The following is a 20319-nucleotide window of genomic DNA, read 5'->3' on the forward strand; positions in this document are numbered from 1 at the left end:
GTCCTAACAACACTCTTCAAGTAGATTTAGAAGAATATCCCCATGACGCACGTGTGCGTTCACCTCTTGAATATAGATGGAACTTTGTCTGAGTGTGATCCTGATCATTGATAAATCAGCACGTTTTTTGAAATAAACTTCACAAGATGTTGCAGGCTGCCCTTACAGATAAAGCTGCAGACAATCTGAAAGCCGGTTCTTCCCGATAAGTCGTAGGACCTCTTTTTCATGCCACTAATTTTGCTTATGATGACAGGGTCCTATATGCTCGGGGGACTGATCAGTGCCATTCCATTGGCAGACCTGTGTAAAACAAAACTATAAACAGTTATATGGATCATAAAACTGTACCTCAATGATCTGACCGACTGAAGATTGGCTAGATATCTCTTCTTCGTCTCTCTTCACGCTGCAGACATTTGCCTCCTTAAAAGAATCTTCAGGTGCCCCGTGGACTGCAATTGAAGGCGAAATGTTAAGACATGGATATTAACTGAATAAAGCTGGATTATCTCACAAGAACTACTAAGTCCTCACCATAGAGTGAGAAATTCCTACAGCCACACCATCGGGTATGTTCCATAGGACTATTTATTTAGTTATGCAGTTTTATGCAGAGTGAACATAGCCCAAGAGCATTAGAGCACTTTACAAAACTGGATGAATATTACAATACAAAGCATACCAAATTACAGCACAGAATTAAGCACAACTAAACAAATTTGAAAGGTGAAGAGGGAAAAGAGCATAAATATGTGAAACATGAAAATTTACCAGGCTGCCGGTACTAATAACATTACAGTGCAAAACCTGCAACACACATAGGGATGCTATACGCTTGAGAAGAAATATCAAAGTAGGCCTTTATTAGAGAGAGAAAGGAGTACTTATCATACAGTATAAACAAATCCAGGAGCAGGTACTACATACAAGATCAGCAAGATGAACCATCCCCACTATGCTAGAAAGGAGAAGAAAGTATTTTAAGAAATTTCACTTCGGATGCAACAGAGAGAGACCACAAAAGAACTGAGATGCCACTTACAGAGAATGCAAAGGAAGTATGAGGGGGTGGAATGACTGCACAGGAGAAGCCAAGGAAGTCAGAGGATGGAGAAAAGAAAAGAAAGTGAAGTCTTAGATCTAGAGACAGTTAAATAAGGCTTAGGTGAAAGCATCTTTGGAAAAGTAAGAGTTTTAGTTCTTTTTTTAATAATGCGAGAGGCTTGGGGTGCATAAGGCTTGCAGGATGGAGTTCCAGATTTCGGCTTCACTGCCTATGAAAGACCGGGCCATCATGACCACTTTTTTAAATGACTGAAGTTCTATTAGAAGCATTTCAAGGCTGCCAAGAGAGTGCTTGCCTTCTAACAGGGCCAGCTTATTAATCAGGTATTGAGGAGCGGCTGAGTGGATAGTCCTGTGCGTGATGGATTCTGTTTTATATAAGAATCTGGCTTTGAATGAGAGCCACTAGAGTATAAGATGGATCGCTGTTGGATGGTCAAATTTACTACTGCAAGTAACAAATCGAGTGGATACTTCCTTAGAAGCTGTTTCTTCTGTATTCACTCACAATGCAAGCTCTCCTTCACCCTCTGCAAATGATCCAAGATCTTGCTACAGAGCTACAGGTTTTTCTTGGACATGCAGATAAAATGCAAGTGAAGGGGCCATGGCAGGCGCTGAAGCCCATCAAGGACCGCCAGCCTCTAAATCTTCCTCCCCTTTAACAAGGCAAACCCTCAAGAAGAAAAGTCTCGATCACAAATTCCTATCTACAGAGAACTAGGATAAAAAACTGAGGCATGAAAGCCCTGCTGTAACATAGCAGGGGCGAAAAAAAGGCTCAGGAGAATGAAGGAGCACTTGGGGAGAGGGGGGTGTATTCACACGATGTACCAGAGGCACAGATACTCGCCCAGCTAAAACTACCAGTTGAAGAGAACAATACTACATCTGATGACACCTAATTTTTGTAGGCCTGAAATATTTTGGGCCAGCACTGATGTTACAGAGTGCCTGCCTGGGTTCTTGGTTACATGCAGTAATCAAACCCAGTACTCATGGCCTGCTCCTGAGGTGCCTCACAAGGAAGGGGTACAGTGCAGTTGCCTCGGAAGGCCGCAAATTAGATGCTCATTCTGCCCCCATAGGAGCAGTCAACTCAAAAGTGGCAAGGAAGAGAGAAAAGCCCCAGCCGTGCCATGGGTTGTGCCTGTACAGGAGTGAAAATCTGGCAGAGGTAAGGGGCACTTTTTCCCGAGAAGGGCAGCGTTGGCAGAATAGATTGCTGATGAGACCTGAAGCAGTCACTCAAGTGGATGGTCCTCAATAGTGGGTCCTGACTAGGTGACAACACCTGTTGATTGTCAGACCAGTGGCTCTGGGCAACCACCAGAGACCTTTATGAGAAAGGGCTGCTACCTCATCGCATAACTAAATTCTCCAGCAGTGTGGCACCTGGGGAGGAACTTCCACAGCCCACATGGGTGCTGTCGCAGAGGGCAGTGAGGGGCCTGAATTTATCAAGGAGGCTATTTGTACAGATCTTTTACTTTGAGTGTCCCACTTTTCAGCCGGAAGTGGTGCTGTGTCAGCGTGGTCTCTGACTCCCTACAGCAGGACCGGGTGGAGTTCTGGAACTGCACCTCGGAACAGGTCCCCGAACAGCTTCCACATAGCAGGTCTTGTGACTCTGCCTACATCTCTCCATTGCCCAGGGTTTTTGCTGCCAGTACTTTGCCGGGCTTCTAGTTCTGCCGATCAGATCTTTTTCCCCTTGGTTGCCAGAAGGAGCTGCCCGCTTTTCAAGCCCGTTTGCCCTCCCACTTCCCGCCACCCAGCACCCAGCCCCTGTTCCATGACCTACTTAATGAAGGCCACAGCGTGACCCCATTAAGAAGGCCCCCAACCAGCTTCCATGCAGCAGGTCTCCTGACTTTGCATACGTCTCTCCGTTGCCCAGGTTTTTTGTAGCCAGTACTTTGCAGTGCTTCCAGTTCTGCCACTCAGATCTTTTTCCCCTTAGTTACTGCCAAGAGCCACCTGCTATTCCCTCCCATTAGCCCTCCTGCCACCCAGCGCCCTGTCCTCCTCCCAGGACTACTTAATGGAGGCTGAGCGCCATGAACCCTGGCTGACCGACCACCCACAAGTACTCTGCCGTGAACTGCGAGCCCTGGACAGCAGCCGTCAGAACAACTGCTGCCTCAATCCTCCTCGCTCAACAGCAGAGCTTTCACCAGCCACCACTGTCTCTTCACCTGCAACTCAGGACCTTCCACCTTCAGTGAAACCCGTGCCACTCCACCTGCGCCAACAGCAACCCCCTCCCCCCCCCAGAACCCCTCCGATGCCTCCTGCTCAATGCCTAATCTCTCTGTAAACATGCCATCGAAGTCTGGGACACCATCTCCATCATCTTCACCTGCGCCCCAACACGATTTTTATCACAGAAACTTGGCTTAACTCCCCCTCCGCTCCCGCCATGCCAAATGGCTACAAGATGGCACACCGAGAGCGCACCAACAAACAAGGAGGAGGCGTCACCATCATCCATATAGAAACAATCTGCTGCACCGCCACAGAGGACGACACCACTCGTATCATGGTACACCGCAATTTCCAACTCGACACCAATGACAGAACAACCATCAGAGGCACCCTCCCATACAAAAGCCCAGGAACATGCACCGGTTTTTGCAATGCCATTACCGACTTCATTGCCCCACTAGCAATCAAGTCCAAGATATACATTTTCCTCGGAGACCTTAACTTCCACCTGAACGGCTCCACAGACACAAACTCAGTCAACCTCTTGTAACGCATGGGCAACATAGGGCTGACCCAGCTGGTCACCGACCCCACGCACAGGTCAGGACACACACTGAACCTGATTTTCACAGCCAGCGACAGAGTCAAATACAGCCATGCCACAGAACTCACCTGGACCAATCACTCCATCGTCCACTTCATCGCTGGCTCACCTTGCACCGCCACCAGCCCCTCTAACACCCCCTTCTGCAGATGGAATAAAGTGACACAGACGCAATGGAGAGACAACCTCAACACCACCCAGCCCAACCACGCAACCAACCTGGAGAAAGCAGTCCAGAACTTCACCACCTGGATCACCAATGTCTCTGACGGAGTTGTCCCCATTGTACAAGTCAAGACCTGCAGAGTCACCAAACAAGCCAGCTGGTACACGTCAGAACTCAGGAATATGAAACACAGCAGCAAACAATTGGAAAGAAGATAGAGCACCAGCGGAGACACCAGAGACCGAGCCACTTTTAAGTCAGCCCTAAACAAATACCACCAGCGGCTCAAAGATGTAAAAAAAGACGCCCTGGCAAACCGCATTGAAGCAAGTGCAACCACACCAAGGGATTCTTCAGCATTATCAGAGAGTTCTCCTGCCCTACGGCCACCAAGAACACAAGCCCTCCCTCACAAGAACTCTGCAACGGCCTAGCAGACCACTTCTACAACGAGATGGCTGCCATCTACAAGAACTTTGTGCCATAACCCCCTGACCTCCACACCCTCTTCGCTTCAACGGGAGCCTCTCACGATCAGCCACTCACCACTTGGGAACAGCTCACCACGCAGAACACCACAGACATCATGAACTCCATCCACTCGCGAACAGCCACGGACCCCTGCCCCCACCACCTCTTCAACCTCGGAGGCAAGGATATCAGCTATCAACTCACCACCATCCTCAACGCATCCATTACCGTAGCCACTTTTCCCGACACATGAAAACAAACAGAAGTCAGACCTCTACTCAAGAAACGCTCCACCTAACCCAGAGAACTCCAGAACTACTGCTCCTCTAACTGCTCCCTTTCCCCACCAAAGACCTAGAGAATGCCATCAACCAGCAGCTCACTGAAAACCTGGGGAAAAACAACCTGCTCGATGCCTCCCAATTCGGTATACGCACCAACCACAGCATTGAGACCACCGTAATCACCGCCACGGAAGACATCAGCACCCTCCTCAACAGAGGAAAATCGGCCGCTCTGATCCTTGACCTGCACCACATCGGGATCCAGGAAGATGCCCTCAGATGGATGCAAAAGAAACAATTGATGGATGCAATGCTGGACAATGCAAACATTCACCCCCATTCACAAGGATCTGGGTTAAATCCATCACCCTTTTGCTCACCACACCACCCCAGTTTGGACCCAGCCAAATGCAAATCAGTCTTGACCGGAAACATTCAAAATGGTACCGGTTTCAGGGCATCACCCTTCATCAGTCAGGCTAGCTTGAATCCAGTGGTATAGTGAGCACAGGACCCATGTCTGGGCATACCCTTCCCACTTAGGGCGACATATGCAAAAGAAACAATTGATGGACGGAATGCCGGACAATGCAAACATTCACCCCCATTCACAAGAATCTGAGTTAAATTCATCATTCTTTTGCTCACCACACCACCCCAGTTTGGACCCAGCCATATGCAAATCAGTCTTGACCCTGTTCCTTGTGGGAACAGTACAGCCCGAACTACCAAGCCAGATCCTCCCTGGACCGGAAACATGCATCCTGGGACTGGTTTCAGGGTATCACCCATCATCAGCCAGACTAGCTTGAATCCAGTGGTGTAGTGAGCATGGGACCCACATCTGGGTATACCCTTCCCACTTAGGGCGATAGCATAATTTCTCACTGGACAAACTCAGAGAATCCACTTGCCTCCCTTCACCTCAGAACCCAAGTGTACCATCTGCAGCATCCCTCAAGGTTCCGCCCTCAGCCCCATCCTCTTCAACACCTACATGACACCTCTAACTGACATCACCAAAACCCACAACCTCAACATTATATCCAACGCCAACAACACCCAACTCATCCTCCCGCTCTCAACAGACCCCACCACTACAAAGACCAACTTCCACAACTCCATGAAGAACGTCACCAACTGGAAGAAAACTAACTGTCCGAAGCTCAACACTGACAAGACCGAAGTGTTCATCTTTGGCAACAACACCTATCCTTGGAATGACACCTGGTGGCCCACTGAACTCACACCCACACCCACACCGACAGACCACGCCCACAACCTCGGCATCATACTGGACAGCAAGATCACCATGAAGAGACAGATCAACGCAGTCTCCTCCGCCTGCTTCCACACTCTTTGCATGCTCCGAAAAATCTTCGAATGGCTCCCCATCAGTATGAGGAACACCGTCACTCAAGCACTAGTCACCAGCCAGCTGAACTATGGCAACACTCTGTACGCAGGAACCACCACTAAACTCATGAAGAGATTACAGATGATAAAGAAGTCAGCGGCCAGACTCATCCTCATCCTCAACCTGCCCAAACAGACTCACATCACCTCACAACTCAGGAACCTCCATTTGCTCACCGTCCAGAAAAGATGTAAATTAGAAGATACTGACACACGCCTACAAAGCCCTCCATGACCTAGGACCAGCATACATCAACCACAGCCTGAATTTCCACCAACCCCCCCCAGAGACCTTCACTCCCCCACCGTCGCACAGACCCCGTACATCCGCCGAAGCCACAGCGAAGGCCGTTCCTTCTCCTATCTCACCGCCAAGTCCTGGAACGTCCTTCTCCTCCATCTCCGGACAACACCCTCTGGATGATTTCAGGAAGAGACCCAAGACCTGGCTTTTGAACTGAGCTGTGTTACTCAGTGCCTGGATACCCTCACGGGTAATTAGCCCAGCTATACAAACACTGTTGGATTGAAATACTGATTGCGAATCCGTGGAGCACAATGGGCTACTTTCGCCCTTGATGACAAACTGCAATCGGTGCCATTGATCTCTCATACAATACTTGCCACTTGGGGGTTGTTAGGTGAGATCCTCCATTGAGGTTGGTTGCCCTGTTCATCAAGGTTCATGATAAACAAGCCTGCAGAGATGAACAAAATGGACAGATGCTCTGGTGAGCCATTCTGACCAATAATAGGGGCATATGTTCAAGCCCTATCGCCATCACAAAGTCACTTTTACAGACATTGTGGTGGCGATAGGGGTTGCGCCTAATTTACAAGGCAGTGTTAAGCCACTTTAAGTGGCTTAACGCTGCCTTGTACATAAGGCCCCCTTTCACGCTATGGTTAGTGTGAAATGGGTGGGCAATGGGTGTTGCGGTGGGCGTTCCACCGCAACATTCATTCATTTTGATGTGGACTGGGATGTCCGTTGGCCATGGCCGCGTGGGCATCATGGCCTCGACCGCGAAACTACTGGGTTCCTTGCTGAACAGGCTGACGATACAGGGCAACAGGGTAACAAAATCCAAATAAGGAGCGGTAAGGTTGATGCGGTTGGCAAGGCGGAGCAGATAAGCTTAGAGTGTGAAGTAGCTCTATTTAAATTATTCTAAAGTGGAATCAGCCTTGCCCCCAAATAGGCAAGTCCAGTCAAAGGGAACGTCCATAAGGGAGTAGTGGACAATGTCAGAGAACTCGGTTGATCGCAGCCAATGGCGACATTGGTGCCAAAGGCTCATCCAATGGAATCGGTGGTGTACAAGTCACAATGAATTGTAATCTTTGCCGCATCACAACCATTCTGGATGAACTGGGTAAGGATAGGTTAGAGATCTAGGGAGAACTTGAGCCACCAGGTCCCAAAGGGTGAGGGAATAGCATCCCAGGAGGTACCTGACATTTACTGAAAGGCGAGCCAGGCTGGTGGATCAGAAAACTTGCTTCCCAAACATTTCCACCGATTTGGACTCCCTATTGGGGAGAGCAGTAGGAAAAGTGTTGGGATTAGATCTGCTTGTGGATGACTGCACAACAATACTTTCGGGTAAGGGTGCTGAGGTAGGATTGCAGGGTTTCCAGGGCCAGGCTACAGCCTCTTACTATTTGTCTATTGACAGCGGGCAAGAGTAAAGCTTGGCCTAGGCTCCAACCAATGTATCCGTCAATGCCTCACTGAATGGCAGAAAGGCTCAGAAGATGTTTGTCCTTGTTGGAGGACTTCCATCAGCTCATTCATTTTTACCTACAAGGTGGGAAGCTGGTGGTCAAGGATTTCAGCTACCCTGCGCATTACGATGGCGTAGGAAGCAGATTTGTTGGTGGCTGGACCACGGGGTGAGAGAAGGCCCATTTCAAGGGAGGTATCAAGGCCACTAGTTTCCTGCAAGTCCTCATACCAATTACTGTCTTGATAGAGCTGAGCCAACTCATCACCCACATCAATCATTGTCTGAATCTGTGCCAAAAAAGAAATGTAGGGTGTGTTTTCTCCCTTGTAGGGGCAGTAGATCAAGCAGAGGAAGCAGTGCCTCAACTGTGGTCGGGCGCACCTTTGGTTGAGGTTTGACCAGCAACGTATGATTATTTCCTCATCGGGCGTTAATGAATTCAGTACTGGTGTAGAATTTCCACGGACTGGCATTGGGCCGTGGATCCGGAGGCGGGTCTGACCCGGAGCCGGAAGCATTGCGACGGGCTTAGAGCATATAACTAGGGAAGGGAAGGCCTCTTGCCTCCTTGAGGCCTGTAGGCATGCCAGAGGTAGTCGGCAAAAATCAGAAGAGCTGGAGCATGGCTCAGCGGATCTCTCTGATCTGTTGTGGAGCGGCAGACGGCCCCTGAAACTCAGGCTGTGCGGAAACAAGTTGCAGGATTGTCACAGAAGTCGAGCAACTCCGGGAGCTAGATCATGTGCAAGCGCCTGCTCAGACGAATGCAAGAGGAGGCTGAGTACAGCTCTGATTTCTTTTCTTTCTTTTTGGACTTACTAGATGATTTGGAGCGCAAAGAAGTCCAGCCTCTGCAATGACTTAGATCTGTCTCGTCGAGAAAACTTCTTGTGACTGGCGATGTAAAGTTTCGCCTTGCGGTCCAGGATGGCTTTCAGGTTTATTATCGACGGGCAGTCACTACAAGCCTTGGAGTTGTGACTCAACCCTGGCACACCTGATGGGGATCTGTCACAGAGATTTTTGTCAATGACCCAATTATTAGTAAAATCAGTCCCGAAACCGGTCCCAGGATGCTTGTTTCCTGTCCAGGGATGATCTAGCCGAGCAGTTCGGTTGGACTGTTCCCATCGGGAGCAGGGTCAAGACTGGTTTGCATATGGCTGGGTCCAAACTGGAATGGCATGGTGAGCAAAAGAACAATGGGTTTAGGCCCAAATCATTGTACTGGGGGTGAATGTTTGACAATGTTCAGCATACCATCCATCATCTTTTTGTGTTGCTTTAGTCGCCCTAAGTGGGAAGGGTATCCCCAGACGTGGGTCCCGTGCTCACTATGCCATTGCACTGGATTCAAGCTAGCCTGGCTGATAAGGTGTGATACCCCGAAACCGGTCCCAGGATGCTTGTTTCTGGTTCAGGGAAGACCTGACTTAGCAGTTCGGGCTGGCCTGTTCCCATGGGAAGCATGGTCAGGACTCATTTTCATATGGCTGGGTCCAACCTGGAATTACATGGTGAGCAATAAAATGATGGGTTTAGGCTCAGTTCTCTGTACTGGAGGTGAATGTTTGCCAATGTTACGCATTCCATCATATTTTAGTGTTGCTATAGTCGCCCTAAGGGGGAAGGGTATGCCCAGACGTGGGACCGTGCTCACTATGCCATTTGATTCAAGCTAGCATGGCAGATGAGGGGGTAATACCCTGAAACTGGTCCCAGGATGCTTTTTCCCTGTCCAGGTAGAACCTAGCCCAGCAGTGTGGGCTGGACTGTTCCCCTGGAGAGCAGGGTCAAGACTGATATGCATATCGCTGGGTGCAAATTGGAATGGCATGATGAGCAAAATAACAATAGATTCAGGCCCAGCTCTCTGTACTGGGGCTGAATGTTTTCCAATGTTCAGCATTCCATCCATCATATTTTTGTGTTGCTATAGTGCCCTAAATGGGAAGGGTAAGCCAAGATGTGGGTTCCCTGCTCATTATGTCATTGGATTCAACCTAGCCTGACTAATGAGGGGTGATACCCAGAAACCAGTCCCATGATGCTTGCTTCTGTTACAGAAAGGACCTGGCCTGGTAGTTTGGATTGGACTGTTCCCATGTGGAGGAGGGCCAAGACTGATTTGCATATGGCTGGGTCCAAACTGGAAAAGCATGGTGAGCAAAATAACGATGGATTTAGGCCCAGATCTCTGTACTGGGGGTAAATATTTAACAATGTTCAGCATTTGGTCCATCATCTTTTTGTGTTGAACAATTCAAGACACTACAGATATATAAATCTTCAAATCAGCCCTAAGACGCTACCACCAACAGATACAGAACATCAAGCGCACAGCTCTTGCAGATCTCATCGACGCCAGAAGTAACAGCAGCAAGGAAATCTTTGCCATCATCGAAATTACAATGCACTTTCTGCTTCTACCAACATCGCGCCCTCGCAAGAGCTCTTCAATAAATGATCAGAATTTTATATAACAGAATCAGCTCAAAATACAGCAAGTTCGACCCTCAACCGGACTCAGTCAACGTCACAACTGAACTTCCCATCAAGGCCACAGAACAAACCCTGACCTTGTGGGCCGCCACCACCACATTCAAAATCGCTGCTACTATGAAGGCCATCCACTTGGAGTTCCCATCTGTCCCTTACCCAACCACACCTTCACCAAAGGAATCCTATTGATCAGCAATCACCACCCCAATAGACTCAGCCACAGCCACATTCCTGGACACCTGGAACCAAGCCACCGTTATGCACCTGCTCAAAGAACCATCCGCTGACCCACTCATGGTGTACAACCGCAGACCCATCTCCCTCCTGCCATACCTGAATGCGCACTGGCCACCTAAGCAACCACCAGCTCCACACCACACAGTCTTGATACAGACTCAACGACAGTACAGAAACAGCAATGATCACCGCCATAGACAACATCTGCATGATCATTGACAGAGGAGATAGGGCACCCTCATTCTCCTGGACCTCTCTGAAGCATTTGACAGGGTCTCGCACCCCATTCATCAGGCGCCTGCAAGAGACTGGCTCCAAGGACCCACACTTCTCCGGATCTGCTCCTTCTTAACGGATGGAACACAGGCTATCAGTCTGGTACCTTACTCCTCGGAAGCCTGCAAACTCATCTGGAGTGTGTCTCAAAGTTCATCGCTCAGTCCCACCCTTTTCAAAGCATACATGATGCCAAAGGCCAATGTCATAAATGCACACATCAGCATCCTCTACTACTACGACGACATGCAACTCATACTCTTTATCTCGGACAAGACCCCAAACCCAGAAACTGAAAGCCAATTATCTCAAGCTCAACACTCAAGACAAAAGTAGTGACCTTTGACAAGAACACTTCACAATGGGACTCCAACTGGTGGCCGGCTGAACTCTGATCCGTACCCACGCCAGGAACCTCGGAATAATTATCAACAGCAAACTGCACATGACTGCCCAAGTCAATGCCATCACTGCATTCTGCTTCCAAACCCTGAGGATCCAGAGGAAGATCTTCAAAAGGCTCCGAAACAACACTTGAAAAACTGTCACTCATGCCCTAGTAACCAGCAAGTTGGATAATGATAACAGTCTCTAAGTTAGGATCACCTAGCAACTAACTAGAAGACTACAAACCATTCAGAACTCGGCAGTCAGGCTCATCCTCAGCCTCCCACACAGAACTGACATCACACCAAATCTCAAGGAACTCCACCTGCTCCAAATACACAAATGCACTGATTTCAAACTCCTCGCACATACATTAAATGCGCTACACAACTTAGGCCCCTGAGCCAACCACAAATCTCCACTTCGCAGGACTCCTACTCTCACACTTTCCACACAGAACTAGATCATGGGGTTGGGCGTTCTTTTACATGACTCCTAAAGCATGGAACAGCCTTCTACTCCACATCAGAGCCTGCACCTCGCTTCTTGAACTCCGCAAGAAACTGAAGATCTGGCCTTTCAATTTAGCAACCTACCATAGTTAGGGCTAGGCACACACACCTTCTCAGCATCGGAATACTCTTGTGGGTGATAGTGTGCTTTACAAATACACATAACATATCCTAACAAAAAACGCATCCAAAATGATGACTGACAGAAGATTGTACTCACGGTCGGACATCCTCCGTCTCAGCTGTATCTTTAACCAAATGTTCTCTCGCTGACTCCAGTCTCCTGGTGCTTCCACCTCCCACAATCTATCCTGTTCTTCCGGATGAGAATATAGAAACTTCTGGCAAACTGAAGAAGGAACAGTAAGAATAATAGGACTTATAGTGTTGCGTAACCAAGCTTGACAGGGAAGGGGTATAATACAGGGAAATCACTAACAAATGATTTGGGGCTGACTGTGCCAAAACAGAACTATAATCACTAATGTACAGCTGAGTGAAGAATAATAGAAGCCTTGGCACAAGGTGAATCTCTTTCTCTGCTTTGGTTAGGAGCTGTGCTCTCTTCCACTGGATGTCGACATTTAGCTGGGGCCTTAACCCTGTGAAAACAACTTCAAATTATCCTACGTGTAGCTGCTAATTTCTACACTTACCAGCTGTGTTCTGGCAATTAACTTGTTCAAACAACATTCTTAACTAGGTGCCTAGGCTTAGTTACAAGCAGAACCAGGATCTGCTTAACAATTGATGCTGTTCCCAAGAGTCTCCAGAGACCCCCAGGTCCTAAACTGTCTGCCTTTATTTGGCAAGATCTTCCTTTTACCAGTGCTTACTGTCGATATCCCTCCCATCACCTGTACTGGATAATCAGGCATTTCTGTCCTTAGCACTAGTTTCATGGAATTGGCTTCTGATAGATATGTCAGAGTGAGATTCACTATCTAAAGGCCTTATTTTGATAGCTGGCGGTCAGACCGTCGCCAGCTTTCATGACTGCCAGGAGACCGCACAACAAGCAGACGGTGGTCTGACCGCCAAATTACAATGCGACAGCAGTGCTGGCAGTCGCAACAGTGCTTTTTTTCACTGCAGCTTGTGCTGCGGCCCAGGAAAAAGGCTGTAGCACAAGCCGCCGTGAACAGGAGCACTTCCTGCACGTGGTGCATGGCACATGGTTCATGGATATGAGTAGGGGCACTACATGTGCCCCCAAGGCCACTTTGCAGTGGCCCACGAGAGACAGGGCCGGCCCATGAAAAACAGGGGCCCTGTTTGGGGCCCCCAAGTCTGTTTCCAACAGCTTGTACATGAAAGAGTTCACGCCATGAACAGGCTGTCTGACAGAGTAAAGTAATGTGATCGGCGGTGCCTGACTCGCCCAACGCCCCGTAGGGATCTGAGATCCTGTTGGAGGCGGCGGTCTGTCCCCTGGCAGAAATGGGGTCAAACTGCCAGCACTGTAATGCGGCGGTCGGACCGAAGGGCTGTTGGCAGTGGGACCGCCTCAAATGTCCTGTCTGTGGCAGTCCCACCATCATAGTAATGAGGCCCTAAGTTCTTATCTGGATCTGCAATTCCATTTGAAATTGAAATGAAATGAAATTTGGATTTATAACACGCGCTACTACCCTGAGGTGTCTAGGCACGGCGGCTCATCCTGATGTGTGAGCCTGCGCGGGGAGTCCGAGGAGATCGGACTGTTAGTTGTTAAACAGCAAAGTTTTTAAGGTTTTACGAAAGGCCATGAGGTTGCTTTCTGTCTTCAGTCCAATTGGGAGTGAATTCCACAATCTGGCTGTGCCTGAAACAAAGATTCCGTCCCCCCCACACTTCTAATCCCCCCCCAAGATGCCATTTTGATCCTGGGGACTACAAGATTTGCAGATGTTGCAGAGCGAAGCTCCCTCTCTGGGAGATACCACTTGAACTTGTTTGCCAGGAAGTCAGGGCCGATTCCATGAAGTGCCTTAAAGGCGATGTCGAGGGCCTTGAATTGATCCTTTTTTTAACTGGTAACCAATGCAAGGTTGGTAAAGCATGTGCTACTGATTGATGTTTCGGGATATCAAGCAGCAAGCGGGCCGCTGCTTCTGCAGGACCTGCATTTTATTGAGAATGTGTCAACGTATGTAAAAAAAAAGCCCACTACAATAATCCAGTCTGGACAATCTGAGCGCTGTTACCAGCGCTTTCTGGAGCTCTAGAGGGATGAAAGGAAGGATCTTTCTGATGGTTTTGATCATAAAAAACAGGAAGAGGTGATGGCATTGATTTGCCCCTCAAAGGAGAGCTTGGAGTGGATATAAACACCGAGGTTTTTAACCTTGGAGACTGGTATGGGAATTACAGCCATTTCCTGAGGCCACCAGCTTGGGTGCCAGAAAGAGGTGTCACGCCCAAATAGGAGCACCTCCGTTTGCCCTGCGTTTAGTTTAAGGCAGTTTTGGGACATCCAGTATACGACTTTGCGCAAACAGTCTTGGAATCTTAAAGCAGTGTCTGTGGGGTCTCCAGAAAAGGACGCCAAGATCTGCATGTCGTTGGCATATGATACTGTTTTGAATCCAAAGGACCTTGTGAACTGAGGGGGGTAACATACAGGTTGAGAAGTGTTGGGCTCAGTGAAAAGCCCTGTGGCACCCCACAGGACAGGGTACACCAGGATGAGCTATGCCCGTCAAGCTCCACACGTTGTTCTCTGTCCGAGACAAAGGACTTCAGAAGGGCCAGAGCCTTGCTCCTGATTCCCACCGAAGAGAGGCGGCTAATTAGCCGATTGTGGTCCACCGTGTTAAAGGTCCAAAAGGATCAGAGCTGACCTCCCCCCTTTATCCAGGACCTCTCTGATTTCTTCCGACACATTGATTAGGGCCAGCTCGGTGCCGTGTTGACTTCTGAAGCCATATTGTGCGCAGTCTTGTAACTTATTGTCTTCCAGGAACTTGGTGAGTTCTATGTTCATGGCCTTTTCAATTATCTTAGCGGGCAGAGGAAGACGGGAGATAGGCCTGTAGCTGTTCGCATCTCGACTATCTAAGTTTGTTTTTTCAACAATGGCAGAATAGATGCCTTCTTCCAGGCAATCAGGAAGTATCCAACTGAGCACATATAATTGCAAACCCCAGTGAAGAAATGGGCCGTAGCCTTCGGGGCCAAGTGGAGGATTTTAGGGGGACAGGGGTCCCACGGTGAACCTGATCTCGTCTGACAAAGCATAGTCATAACCTGCGTTACCGAGATGTTGCTAAAATTGTGGAGGCAGGGGATCGTGTCTGCTGAGAGACTCTCCTCACGTAAGATCTCCATCTTAGTAGTGGAGGAACTGTGGGGTTGCCCTCCTCCTCCTCCCTGGTGAGGATAAAGAAGTATGAGACCGCTTTTACTTTTGCTTGAAAGAAGAGTGCTAACTGGTTAAAGAAGTCATGGTTTATACCTGCGTTTTTCTGGGCAGGGAGTTTACTCAGTTTCTGTACTGTGGAAAGGAGTTCTTTAAAGGAGTTGAGCGAAGCACCTATTTTGGTAGAGAAATATTGTTTTTGATTAGTGGAAATTTTTATTTTGTAGTTTACCCAGGCTTTTTTGTATGCAAGCTTGTTGTCTTTTTCAAAATTCGAGCGCCACTTCCTTTCCAGCCTTCGGCAGACTCGTTTCTGTTGTCTCAGGATTTCATCAAACCATGGTTCAGATGGGGTGGGCCTTTTAAAGGTGGCATACTTTAGGGGTGCTATGAAGTCAATATTATTGGTGATCCAATTATGGTAGGTTTGTGTGGCCTCATCCAAGTCCACAGGCATACCTAGTCTCTAAGAGTCCAGGTGTCGGGTAAGGCTTTCTGGAGTAATTTTGTGCCAGGGGCTTTTCACTAATTTGGTTAGGTGAGGGGCCCTGGTTCAGCTGCTGCTTCTGGATACATACTAGACATCACAGCTGAATGATCGGACCAGGCACTGTCCATCTTGGTCCATCTCAAGCTTGCTCTGCCATTTTCTGGCTACCCATGCTGCAGAAATCATCACACTTAATAAGATGTGCAGAAACAAGTTCCACAAATAGATGTATCGTATATTTCCTCTGAGGTATACAGGAAAGAGATGGATAGAATGCTTGAATTAATTACAGTAGCTGGTAATTACTCAGGCCGCATCCCAGGCCATCATATTTTTGCCCATCAAGCCACCCAAGATTAGACCCAGTCATATGCAAATCAACCCTGGTCCTGCTCCAATAGGAGCAATTCAGCCCAAACTGTCAAAGTTATGGAATCACAGTGAAGAATACAAAACAGTGATGGAAGGAATACTTGAATCAATCTCAGTCACTGGGGTTTAATAAAAGGTGGCATAGTGGGCAAAAAAATGATGGACTGGGATGCGGCCCAAAGTAATTATCAGCAGTTGAGATTCATTCTAGCATTCCAACCATCACCTTTATAAGTTTTGCCTGCACAGAGCTTGTGCTGTGCTTGTGAAATCTACTGTTAATATAAATTTTAAAACAGGCTTACATCCGGCCCTTGCTTTTCATTGGTTCTTGTGCTTGCCACTTACTTTTCCACCATTTCTATCGGCTGCAGCATACTATTTCCTGTTGTTTTGTCATGTGCTTCTCTTATCAGTCTCCTGTGGCCCAAGTACTGTTTTCATGTGCTACGCTGGAACTTCTTGTAAGCACCGCTGCGTGTTTTGAGCACCACATTAACCAGTCCACCAGGGCCAAGGCAGGGACCCACTCAAGTGCTCCCGCCCGACTAACTCCTGAAGCGCAATGTGTTTTTAAGGGCTCTCTGCTCGGTTTGTTAGCTCCAATCTTGGTTGTGCATGTGGTGTTGTCAGTGCAGTTTGACACTACTGTAGCGTGAGGTCGATTGAGGCGCAGAGAAAAAGAGGAGATTTAATCAATTCACTAACCGGAAGTTCGCCATTTGAAATAGAACATCTTCTCTCAGCATTTATATATGCCAAAGGACAGCAAAGTGTGGTTAGCATTTCACCAACCAAATTCACATGTTCTTCTAGGTTAGTTTGCATGCTAGTCTAACAATTTGAAAACAGGAGCACAAATTAAACAAATATATACCATTGGAATGCGGCACCAAGAGCAAGAGAACAAATTGCTAGGTATGTTGGAGTTTCTTTTACTTTTCGTGCTTTGAAACCCTTGGCTTGGAAAATGAGTGGGGAAGTGAGCTGAAGCAAAAAATACCCCTGTAAAATACAAGCGTTCATCAATGCTCTAAAAAAAGTACAAAACATGCACAAGGTAACCCTCAAGAACATTTTTCACAGGACCACATGGTTGTGGGATGTCAAATCTTTGAAATCTCGTGCTTAAACACAGTCATCATTCAAAGGCATGTTTTTAAATACAGGCCTTTAGTCTTCAGGAACCTGATTCGTATCTTTTAAAGACAGAAATACAAAAAGTGCAAGTATCCTCCTTTGATTTCTGTAGACTTTTATGGGATTCACAAAAGTTCCATAAAGTGCCATATAGAAGCACATGCACCCCCTCGTCTACACACAGACTTCTCTCTACCACACAAAGACACTCTTTCCTCACGCTTGGCCCAGTGAATTGTCGGTAAAACTGACGATTCACAGGCCTGCGCTTTGTGGATATAGGCCTTAATAACACAGTGAGAGTTTTCATTTTTTCTTCTCCACCTTTAAGTACATTTTGCGAGGAATCGGAACCCTCTCTCTCTACCTCACTGAAATCTGGAAGTATTGCACACCATTTCCCACCAAGGAAACAGACTCATTCTTCCCTTTTGTAGGACTCCAAATTAGGAATGGCCAGGAAAAACATTTGTGAATGCCCAAAATGTTCACACTCCCTGGATGGTCCAAGCAGTTACAGGAGCCCAAGTCTGCCCTTCTGCAGAGAGCACACTGCCACACCCACACCGTTTCATTTTGCTGAACACTGCAGAAAATTCAGCATATTAGCAGATTCTTCCAAGAAGGAAGAGTATTAAAAGGTGCCAACATAGGCAGAACCTTATTATATGAATCATTTTCGATAATTCTGATCACACGTTCAAATTTAATACACTGAGCCAAATTATAAATAGACAAACAGTTGTCAGAATCAGGCTTTAAGATGGGAAGATGCTTGGAGGAGACCTCAACTGTTTGTGCTGGCTTCTAACATGTCATAAGAGTGTGTGTTTTCCGTTCTCTCCTTGATATGCTGTTTCCCTCCTCATGCTTCATGTTACTCCCTCTCAATCCACTTCTTTTCTCCCTCATGTGCTGCTTTAACATTTGATGCCTGGCCTTAACTCACAAGCTCCTTGTTGCTCCCTTCTACCCTACCCCAGCTTTTCTCGTTTTATTTTGAACCACTTCTCATGGCCCGGTTTCGCACAATGTGTTTGTAGTTGCACTAGCGATTGACTCTTCTTACTTGCAGCTATCCTGCCCAGAGAGTAGGTGAAACTAAGCGCATCTACCAGTGCTTGTTGTTTATTCCGCTATGATTACCTAAGTGAGGCAGTTATATTCAGGCGTTAGTCCTATACTCACTGAGACCCCAGAGTCAAGCTGCACCTGAGTGAAAGGGCCAACTTGGCCAAAATCGGTCTTGGGTTGCTTGTGTCCCAGTTCAGAAATGACTTGGCTTGATATCATCACCGATATGTATGGGGATATTAGTGTGTACAGAAATTGTATCATACATAAAACATACATAAAACATGTACTAGGGCACCAGAAGCAGCTCTGCCAAAATGGTCAAACCAGCCCTGCATCCTTCCTCTCCTCGCACCTTCTCTCTCATTCCACCCATCCCCTCTCCCTTCTCTATTTGATCGCAATCTCTCTACCTTCCTCCTCCCATCTTCTCTTCCTCTCTCTCTTGAAGCATCACCTGTCTGCTGCAATTAACCCCTGGGAGCTGAAGAAAATGACAGAGGCCCAGAAGCCCCCAGGGTCTTTCAAAACAGGCCTCCAGCTCACCGGAAAAATGGCTGGTGGAATAAAAGGCAGCTGTGGCTCCTCTGCAATGGAGAAGGAGCGTAGCCTCACTGCCTGGCTCAGAGCCAGCAAACGAAAAATAAAACGATGTTTTAGCATTGTTTTATTTTTCATTTGCTGGCTCTGAGCCCACTATGTAGGGAGGGATGGGGCCGAGGTATGGGAGGGGAAGGAGCGCTGTGTGCACTCCCTAAGTGCTTATTTGTGATCGGCTGACCATCTCAAGCTGGCCAAAACACACATGCGCACTTAGGTTTCTCCAGCCCGGCTGCATTGAACAGCTGGGCTAGAGAAACCCCACAGAGTCCCTGGTCTGAGCAGAGCGTCTTTCCAGCCCGTTCAGGCCAATCCCCGGATTGGATGGGAGTTTTTTCCAGGGGCTGCTGAGACCAGGCAGAGGACAGGAGGCAAGTCACAACGCGGGAGGCGGCCAGCAGTTTCACATAAGTTCTTTTTTTTAAAAAAAATATATTATTACTTACACCCCCCCTGCGTGACACCCCACTCCCGTGCTCCCCCTCCAATGTCCCCTTCACCCGTCTCACCACCCTTTGTTTAAGGCGGCCGCCACTGATAAAAGGCCTGTCCGGAACGGACTCTACTAACAACTAGGGGTTCTTTCTAGTCTTTATGAGACCAGGCTCTAGTCAAAGTGATATGGCTAAAGAATAATTTTCATTCACAACTGAAGAGAACTTCTACCCTTCTACTCAGTGAGCTATATCACGCATTTCATGTATACCAACCTAAGAAACCTGCACGATTCAGATGAAGAATCTACCAACAATCGGTCAGTGAGGGGGTTGAAATGCACCAGAAAAGAATCCTGGGAGGCACTACATACATGAACTCAGTGAGGCTTTTTTAAAAGACCATTACTCCCGACCGGCAGTACCCCGGATGTAAACATCTAATAATAACACTGTTCTGTACTCACACATCCCACAAAGAACTTGTGTTAGTGGAGTTGTACCATAAACCCTTTACGGTTCAATTTGTATGCATAACACCTCTCCTGTACATTTATGTGAATACTGTACCTGCAAATATCCGTGATTAAATACAGGCATTTTTAATTTATGCTGCACACTTTATTAACCAGATGTGTCGGAGGCACGTGTAAGTCCAGTTTTTTTAATCAGGAACTGGTACATATTTGAAAAGTGTGTTAAAGGTGCAGAGTGCCTCTTCGACATCTGCGTGCAAATAATGGTAACTCCACCCCCGGAAAGTTTATAGTCTCATTTTAGTTGGCTCTCATATATGTAAACATTAATATTCATTTTTTTTTTAAATGCCCTTCTGCTATTTCCACTCATTTGCTGATTGTCATTTGTTTTTCACATCTGTTAAATTCTCCAGGAACAGGAAGGAGATCGTATGGGCTAATCTCAGGCACTGACGCCGAGTTCCAAGAGAGATGTCACAGTCTCGCCTCGTCTGTCTGAAAAGTCACACCCCGGACTACCGAAACGTGC

At 47.6% G+C, this 20319-nt stretch overlaps 1 protein-coding gene across 4 annotated transcripts in view; it reads right to left on the reverse strand.

Moving 5' to 3' along the window:
- LOC146860611 (protein FAM169B-like) overlaps positions 1–20319 on the reverse strand; it is a 303909-nt gene that overhangs the window by 14060 nt on the left and 269530 nt on the right. For all 4 annotated transcript variants that reach the window (XM_085644507.1, XM_085644506.1, XM_085644509.1 and 1 more), the window contains 2 exons: positions 12082–12210; positions 352–455 (listed from right to left, as the gene is read on the reverse strand). In XM_085644507.1, the coding sequence (XP_085500633.1) occupies positions 352–455; positions 12082–12210 (233 nt within the window). The remainder of the gene's footprint in view (positions 1–351; positions 456–12081; positions 12211–20319) is intronic.

The sequence above is a fragment of the Triturus cristatus genome, chromosome 3_1 (assembly GCF_964204655.1).
Source record: "Triturus cristatus chromosome 3_1, aTriCri1.1, whole genome shotgun sequence".
Classification (NCBI taxonomy): domain Eukaryota; kingdom Metazoa; phylum Chordata; class Amphibia; order Caudata; family Salamandridae; genus Triturus; species Triturus cristatus.